At 35.4% G+C, this 9,560-nt stretch overlaps 1 protein-coding gene across 1 annotated transcript; it reads right to left on the bottom strand.

Annotated features, from left to right (window-relative positions):
• Window positions 1–517: 517 nt before the first annotated feature.
• On the bottom strand, window positions 518–7,100 carry LOC104114554 (glucan endo-1,3-beta-glucosidase 6-like). The gene is made up of 2 exons (XM_009625029.3): window positions 6,209–7,100; window positions 518–1,768 (listed from the first exon to the last, which is right to left on the bottom strand). The coding sequence occupies exons 1-2, from the start codon at window positions 6,547–6,549 to the stop codon at window positions 664–666; spliced, it is 1,446 nt and encodes a 481-aa protein (XP_009623324.1). The 5' UTR covers window positions 6,550–7,100; the 3' UTR covers window positions 518–663.
• Window positions 7,101–9,560: the final 2,460 nt, after the last annotated feature.

Genomic DNA, 9,560 nt, shown 5'->3' with positions numbered 1-9,560 from the left:
ACTCACCAAAAAGTCAAGGGGTGTCATTATATAGTATATACACATATTTTAAGAAAGATTATCGAGCTAAACAATATAATTTTCCGACGAAGGGATGTCGGTTGACACCCCTTAGGTGCATGTGGCTCCGCCACGGCTAAAATGTCTTATCAAACACCATCTGTTTTGCCAAAAAGATATTTTTTACTCGACAATCAAACACCAGAAACCAATTATTTTATATATATATATATATATATATATATATATATATATATATATATATATATATATATATATATATATTTACAGAAAATTACTAATTTTCCTTAAATTGTTTTCCAGATCATACCAAATACACAACACAAGGAGATGCTTGAACGAACAAAGTTGCCAGACTGGTGAACACGAAAATAGCCAGGAAAACCAAGGTCCCAAGTTCTAAAGATTCATATATCAGATCTCAGCAGCGTGTCAATTACCCCAATACAGTACTCGTCAAATCATCATATGTTATCTCTGCATGTAACTCATCACATTCAAAATCACAGGCAGACATTAATTTCATAATGCAAGTTTCAAATGAACATCAATGTTGGCTGTCGAGGGAAGGAGAAAAAATTTAATTTGGTGACGTGCTACATAACAAGATCAGCAAACCAGGCAGCCAAAAAAGAGAAGTGATCACAAAATTGTCCACAGAAAGAAAAGTAGAGCCAACGCCATCCTTGTATAGCCAAGTTGTCGTTCTGCACCTCCGTAGTATGGCTCTATCATGAGCCCATACCGGCAAGTACCAGTTGATGGATCTGACTTTGTGACAGTTCCAAGCCCTTGGAACTTGCAAGCATCGTCAAGCTGATTGTTTATCTGGTAGTAGCTGTTGAACGCATATGAAATATTTCCACGTGCATCCAAACCTCCACAAGATGTCCCATACCCGAGACTCGTGCAGTCACCAAGTCCACAAGCATAGCTCATGCTAGGCGCAATCTGGGGGTCATCCACCTTAGCATTGGGTTTAAACACACACCACTTCCTCTCCAAATACTTCACATTTTTAGCTTGAACTAAAGACCCTGAATTTGTAGTGCCAAGATTTAGCGAGTATTTGGGTAGGCCATCATATGTAAATATTCCCCAGTGACGTTCAAAATTTCCAGGTTGAATGCTCTTAGCATCCTCATCAATTAAACTAAACAGATAGGCATCAATAGGCCCAGGCCTCATAGGGGTGCCTTTTCCTTCTGATATATGCTGCATGAATCCTTGGTTGAATCGCTGTGCAAGTTGTGCGTTAGCATTGCGGTCACCATCAGTGGGCCAACCAATTTCTCCGATTATTATAGGGACGTTCCCAAACCCATTCTTCTGTAAAGCCCACACAAGAGTATCGTGATTTGCATCAAACATGTTGGTGTAGGTTGTCCCACCATCATTTAGAGGTGTTGCATTTCCATCAAAGAAGGCATATTCAACTGGGAAGTTGGGGTCAATATAAAGGCTTATGAATGGATAGATATTGATTGTAAAGGGACAACCGTTGTCGCTTAAGAACTTGACAAGTTGGCTCACAAAGCCATGGATATCAGCTCGAAAATCACCACCTGATGGCAAGCCACTGGAGCTCTCATAAACATCAGCATTGAGGGGGCAAGTAACCTTTACTTTATTACCGAGGCCAGCTTTTATGAGTGCAGTTTGAACATTTTGCATAGCAGGAAGAGTTGTTCGAAGGTAAGTTCCATTGTAGGTTGTCAAGTAAGGTTCATTTCCAACTGCAACATACCTACAACAAAGCCAAAAGCTATGTGTAAATATTCAGCCTAGTTTACTAAATGAACGAAATTTAACATTTACTCTGTTAATGAAGCTTTTCTACATCAAGCTCCTGATAACAGACAACACATACAGAAGAATATAGAGCAAAAAGGTAGAAAAAGAAAATGAAGATAGAAAAATAATCAATTCGGCTACAATAAGTTCAAAGCAATCGTAGTCACAAACTCAGCTCAGATGATTCAAACAAGGTAAGACTACTTTGGATATGAAACAATACAGTAACACACAAAAAATGAATGCAAGGACACTTAAATTGACAAAGATAGTTGTAGCTGCATATCTGATGTTTTCGCTGATGGATAATACTGCCCCATCAAACAAATACAAAAGAATGACATCGCAGCTACCTTGACTTGTGTTGCAGAAATGACAAAAGACGAATCACATTATAGATCTGATAGATCACTAGCTCATGTTAGAGCAGCAAAATCAAGCTGGATTATTCCTACAACTACCAACTAGAAAATCTGACCAGGAATGCTGATTCGCTTCACAGTGGTGGATAACTGGCAAAATCCAGCTAATTATATAGTTATGGACCATTGTTACTCGTGCACATTGTGAATAGCATATCATAAAGTGATGTGCAGACCCCTCCTTATATCTAAAGTTGTACACTGCCATTTGATCATGGATTGAACAGCAGAGTGTTTTATAAGATTGCATAAATTGAAAATGATTAGAACCTTAGTGACAACACTCGATGCATTATGGTAGAAAACTGAGTAAGAGGGTCAATTCCTGCTGGGAACAGAAAACCTTAAGTTTTCTCATTGTGAGTTGCGGTTAACCCTGCTGGATACAAAAAGCTTCATGTATTCTCATTGTGAGTAGAGTTACGTCTACATCAAGCACATCAGGCATTGACACTTCCCCATCATGTTTGAACCCCACAAGCAACGCTTGATTGACATTTCATTCTTCATTACAACCTTAACAAATTTCAAGCATCTTCTCCACTTTGAATATGAAAAAAATGTTTGCTCATGATGTTAAATAAATGAAGAATTGTGTAGCTTCTTTAATGAGTTGTAGATGAAATGGAACCAATCATTCAATTTAACTATAGAAATCTAAAATTGGTTTTATAAGCTATTCCGGCAATGATAGTTATTTGACCTTGTAAATTTCACTAGGCTTTTTTGTTTGGTAGTTGTTGTTTTCTAGATTTGTCTTGTTGAAGACATAATTAAGTAAATAAAAGTTTACTCTATCTAACAACTTAAATATTTAAATGAGATGGTCACACTTCAAATATGGTATGCAGAGGTCATGAGGGGCGTGTTGAATACATAATTAAGTAAATAAAATTGTGCTCTCACAGATTAAACTTTTAGATGATACGGTCATTATAATATAATATTGGGTGTTTGGGTTGGGTTGTGGTGTTGGGGGGGGGGGGGGGGTTGACGGGAAAAAGCAAACAAACTAGTCAGTTGTCTAATATTGGTCCGTCATAGCCCATTTATGAGTAAGGAAGGAGAGGGACCTCTATAGTTCACTTTAGGGGATCAAATAAAAACTAGCATAGTTGGTATACGAAATACATAAAGGAATACAGAAAAGAGGGGAAAACCGAGAAGAAAAAGTCTAGTTTTGATCATAGCAATTGAAGGTATGATTCCTAACACTGTTTTGGGTTAATATATATTGAATTTTACAAGGTTTAGTCTTCAAAACATGAGATTGACTTGGAAAATCATGGATTTAGCCCTAAAACCCAAATTGGAAATTTGAGAATTTGTACCACTTTAAAGATTTTAATGATGAATCTAAATTGTAATTAGAAAGCTATGAGTAATCTGGAACTGTAGTGGATCCGTTGGTTTGACCAACTTTGGCCAAGGGTTGTCTTTGACTATGACCAAAACCCAATTTTAGGAATGGAGTCAGATAGGTATATTTGCTGTCAATGCCATTAAACAATATTTTGTATAGATTGGAGACGCTTGACTGAGGTTGAGCTCCTTAACGGAGCATAGTAGCCACGTGCTTAGCTCGAATTAAAGGTAAGTGGAGACTTTAACTCCTGATCGCTCGTTTTCACTAAACTAGCATGCCAAATGGTTTTAGCAGTGAACAAATGATTTGAGAATGTGCTTTAACTGCCATGTGTTTGTAACGACGAGCTTGTGCCAGTGGCAAGATGGTTTAGGAATCCCAGTTGAGATTTACTCTTGGTGCTATACTGATAATTGATTCATTACGAAGTTGTATAGTTCGTTTTCGATGCCAAATATGTTTTGCAACATGATATATGCACGTCTGCATATGAATGACTGAAATATGTGAGGTATACTATATGTCTTTTGTTATTTATGGAGAGTAATATATGAGAGAGTTATGGTATAGTTTCATGATAAAGTTGTGATATACTGTATCATGTGTGCACTTTGTGCCTGAGATCAACCCAAGACTAAGGCTGAGCAACTAGCTGCTGCAGGATTGGACGTCCATCTATCTCACCAAGCTCCCCTACTCCTATAAAGGCTGGTAGATGGAATGCTCTACTCATCTTTCTATGGTCGTTCTCGTTCACCTCTTCGACTCTATCCATTCAAAAAAAGGTAGTGTCTCCTTGGTAAATAGCATCTTTCAATGTTTTGGAAAGGGGATGTTCGCTTTTTGTAACGATAGACCCATGATAGACAGGTCCCTGAACTTGCTTAAAATTTTCATGTAGAAACTTAATCAAGGGGCCGGACTTATTAAACACCTTATGTCATCGAAAATGTGCATATTGAGCGCATATCTAACAAGTCTAAACAAACTAAAGAGCATGAATGTTACTCATTGTTGATGCGGCAAATGAAACCAATGAAAAAGTGATACATCAACAAAGGAAAAAGAAAAGTCAAAATCTGAAAACAAGAGAGAGAGAAAGGGGGGAGGAGTTGACAAGGAAAGAAATTCCGCCAAAGCTTCATTTTTCAAGCAACACCATTTTTTCCCAACAAGGGTGAGTTGCCAATTTTTCTGGCAAGGAATCTTGCATTTGAAAAAAGAAGAAGAGCAAGGGGTGGCCTAATGAATCTAGAGAAGAAGAGGAGACGAAAAAAACGGCCGGAAATCAACTCTTCTGGCGAAAACTCCATTTTTTCGGGTAAAACACACTAAGTTTTGGGGGAAGATACCCAAATAGCCTTGTCATCAAAGCATGTTCAGTAGGTACATTTTCAACCACATAAGGTGTACAATAGGTTGGATCTAAGAGTCTAGATGAATTCTTTTAGCAAGTTCAGGGGTCGTCTACATATTCTGCCTCCTATTTATTTTGATAAGACTTCTACTACAACTATAAGATACTTTGAAATGCATTCATGGCTCACAGCGTCGACTAGCCTGATTTCTTAGTAACGTATTCCTTTCGTGTTTATAGATCTACCATCTTAGAATGCTACGCACGCTAATACTCACCGAAACACTTTGTAAGATGGTTGCTAGTTGTCTGGTCATGTCCATAATAATGTTTATATATCAATATATATGCGCACTCTAGTGTACCAACAGCTTCCCCAAGAAAATTTGGGTCGTCTCCACTTACCTGTCTTAGTCCATTTTGCCCATCAATTATTAACTACACGACTAGGACAACACGCAATATTCTCAATCCCAGCGATCCCACGATATCTAACCTTTTAAAACCAAGATAATTCACTATTTCTAGAACCTAATGATGGTTTTACTTTGATGCAATCATTCTTATATTCTTGCATAAGCTTGTTTTGGTTCCTGAAGTTTCAGAATGAGCTTATACTTAAGGTTAGGGTACACACAAAATTTCAACAGCTAAGAAACCTATATAATGCCAATTCAACAGCTGATACTAGAAAGAATCAACTAATTTGGATCCCCGTTAAGGAGAAGCATTCTTAACTGGGCACTTGCTATGTAATAAATAGGCTATGTCATATCACAAGGACCTCATACCGTTCTAGTAGTCAACAATGTTGCGGGTGTAACGAACTGAAAAAAGGAAAAGTCAAAATTCCATAGACAAAAACTCACAACAATTTTTTTTATTATTATTGTTATAAAATTCACCACACAACTTTGGAGTCTTGTACTTTCTTTGTTCAACATTACAAGGTGATGCTTAGGAGGGCGATAGAGACAAATCACTATTTGGAAAAAAAGAAAGACTGGTAGAAGAACAAAGACAACTCAGAGAAGTGCTTTCCTTAGGCAAATTTGAGGAACATGAAATTATTGCATAGCAGTGAGATGATTGTTTCATATATTCTTTTTGGTGCAAAGATAGGAGACGAGTGTGTATAGATGACGAAGATCAATACTTTTCATACCACAGTGTTGAAGCAAAAACACATCTCAAAAGGCAAAAGGGAAGAGAGCATTTAGATAAAAGTAAAAGGGAGGATAGGTTCACCTGATGTTGACATTGTTATTAGAGATGTGGACAGAAACATTTTTAGAAACCCATTTCTCAGCAGCTTTCAAGCTACCCATAGTGGAAAGCATGTCATTAGGAATACCAACCATAACTTCAAGTTCAGGACCAGCTTTCCCTAAAGCCTTAAGTGTGTCATAATCTGCATCAAATAGCTTAACTTTCCGGATCCCATTTTCTCTTAGCATTCTCACTACTATTTCAGGAGGCAAACGGTGTGTTGACTGAGTTCCCCAATTAGCTCCTATCCCACTCACCGGAGAAACCAATACAAGAAATAACACCACCCCAAATGATTTTGACCATGGAAATAACCCCATTTTAGACTTCTTTCCTTTCTATTGACTAAACTAATTAACTAGTAGAGTTTTGTTCTATATTCCAAACTGAGCTGTAAGCTACCAAAAACAGTTGATTCTTGTCTTCAAAATCTGAACTTGGACAGCAATGAAAGATTCTTGTTTACAGCTCAAAAAAAGAAACTGTATAGAGTATTACTACTTGGCCTGAAATTTCCACCTCCAAGAAACAGAATGGAAAAGAGAAAAGTTTTGAAATTTTAGTGAGAAGTGGAAGAGAGAATCACCAAAGAAGAGGGTAAAGGGCAGAAAAAATGGTTTTTTCAAAGCCAAAAAGGAGATCTTTTTTTATATTTTCTGGAAAGGCAAATATACGAGACTTATCTATAAGAAAAGGAAATGGCCCAAGTGAGTCACAAACATTATGAAGAGAATAAGGATTAGTATTAGATATTTAATCCAGTTATGAAGCATGAAAAACACAGCTCTAAAACTCCAAAGCACAGATATGAGAGAGAGAGAACGTGCAATTGTACTTAGGGTCATCTTGGCTGAATAATAAAATCAGAGACAAAGGTCGTGACGGTCTCATTGATATTATTAAAAGAGTGGTCTCTATCAAAACTCAGAACGGGCATATAGCATCGGACAATTTCGAGCTATATACAGATATAATTTATGTGGCTCACTTGTTTTATTTTATTTCAAAACTAATGTTATCTTTATATTTAGTATGCTTTTAATTTTAATATTTTTATTTTAACCTTAATAATATTTCTTTTGGTATGATTTTTTATGTGTAGGAATATACATACTTATATCAAATTTGAAACAATGTCACATCGATATACTAAAAAGTATGTCAAGAATAAGGACAAATATGTGTTGTGTTTGCTGTTTGGACTTCGGACTCTAATGTTTAGATTCAAGTTTCTAAATACAATCTCGATATACTAAAAAGTTGTCAAGAATAAATGTGAGTATATACACACGCATCAAAATTTTCTCTGTGCTGATATCTGCACTATTTGCTTCAAATCTTGATAAATATTTTTAGTATTCTCTTTAAGAAAATTATTTCATAGCATTATCATAAAGAGTATGTGATCAAGTTATCTTTATTTCTTTTTTTAATGAGTAGTTAATGATATTTGCCTTCTTTAAATAGTAAGGGTGAAATTGAAGAAAAAAATTAGTGCCTTTTTATTTTCTAAGTAACCAGTACTTTAAAGAAACTAAAGTGATTGATAAAAAAGAATGGAGAAAATAAGAACAAAGGTAAGAATGATATAGCAACACATAATCATAAAGCGTGGTTAAATATATATGCATTGAGATATACAATGATATACACATATATGATATATGTATGTAAGTAACATATTCTGGATCCCCTTGTATCAAGAGAGAAGAGAAAAACTGCCAACACAAAGTACTCTTAAGCAAAAATATTAGATAAAGGGAAAGAAGAAAAAGACATTTTCAAGTTAAGGCCGTTTTTGTCTGAAAAGTGATTGGCATTTTCTGCAAAAACAGCTTGCGAAGCCCTACATATGACGTGTCTGACGCTGAACTAACGGCGTTCCTTTTGTTCTTATCCTACTGTTCGCTTTCTAGTTCGCTCTAACGGTGGCTCGTAAATGGCTAGTTGATTTAACTCATTTAAGTATATTTTCTGTCTTGCACTACTCCATTCTTGTTTTGTTTTTTTTTCCTTTTTTCTTTCTTTTTTTCATGTTGTTTTTTTCTTTCTCTATATTCCATATTTTTATTACTTTTTGTTTTGTTGAATACAAATATGTAGTTTAAACACTATTTCTTCTAATTTAACCTACTATTTAAGTTAATAATTTAATACTTTTTCAATTTGAAATTAATCGAAAACTCTCTTGTTAAGGATTGAAGTTAAATGATATTTTAGGTTTGATGCTTCTTCTTCTTCTTTTTGGGAAAGATTCCTTCATAACTCCAAATCATTTTGTCTTCTCTCAAAATTTATTTTCTGCGTTCTTAATTTCCTCATTATTTTACATAAATTTACCTGATAGTAATTCGAGTTTCCTTGTTCCATTAAAAAAAAGGGGGAGGGGCACCTCAGCAATAGAAAATAGAGCAAATTTGCTCTTATTTGAATTTGGTCTCACACATCCCCTTATCATTAGTGGATTTATTCAGATTTACCTTTAACTATGAAAAATAGAATAAATTCACCCTCAATTTGACTTTGGTCCCAAATATGCCTTATCATGAGTAAACTGGTTCATATTTACCCCTCAAGAACCCAAATACAAATTGAAATTCTTAAACTAGTGAAAAATAATTGAAAGTAAATAGAGAATTGCAGGGATTATTATGTACAATTAACAACAAATTTTGATCTTGCTAAAGAAATTATAATTGTTGTCATACTGGAATAAAAAAAATTCATAAACATTAATTTTATTTCTTTTGAGCCAAATTTATGCATATATTTGGTAAAGTTACTGTCATGTGACCAGGAGGCCACGGGTTCGAGCTGTGAAAATAGCCTCTTGCAGAAAATGCAAGGTAAGGCTGCGTATAATAGACCCTTGTGATCCTGTCCTTTCCCGAACCCCGCGCATAGCGAGAGTTTAGTGCACAGGACTGCCCTTTAATTGCAATTGCATAGACATAAAAGTATTAATGGTCGCAAAGACAAAAACTGAAAGAAATAAAAGTTAGTATTAGTTATCGTTTGAGAAAAACAAAATGTTTTATGATTCTCTTCTTTTGATGTGTATTTTTGAAAAAATGTAATAACCTGATGGGTTGTTTTGAGTACTAGCTCTTTTTTTGTGTGTGTTTCGAGACATTTCATAGCTCACTTTGATGATTTATGACTTGCGTACGTAGTCCGTGTCAATTTTTGAAAAGTTTATATGTGAAAGTTTAAAAAAAATATGATTTTTGACTTTAAAAATAGCTAGAGTTGACCACAGACAACGTTTTTGATAAACGACCTCGGATCGGTATTTTGACGATTTTGGTAGGTTCGTATGATGATTTTGGAC

This window comes from Nicotiana tomentosiformis, chromosome 5 (genome assembly GCF_000390325.3).
Source record: "Nicotiana tomentosiformis chromosome 5, ASM39032v3, whole genome shotgun sequence".
In the NCBI taxonomy this organism is placed as follows: Eukaryota; Viridiplantae; Streptophyta; class Magnoliopsida; order Solanales; family Solanaceae; genus Nicotiana; species Nicotiana tomentosiformis.
This window is presented reverse-complemented; position numbering and strand designations above follow the sequence as displayed.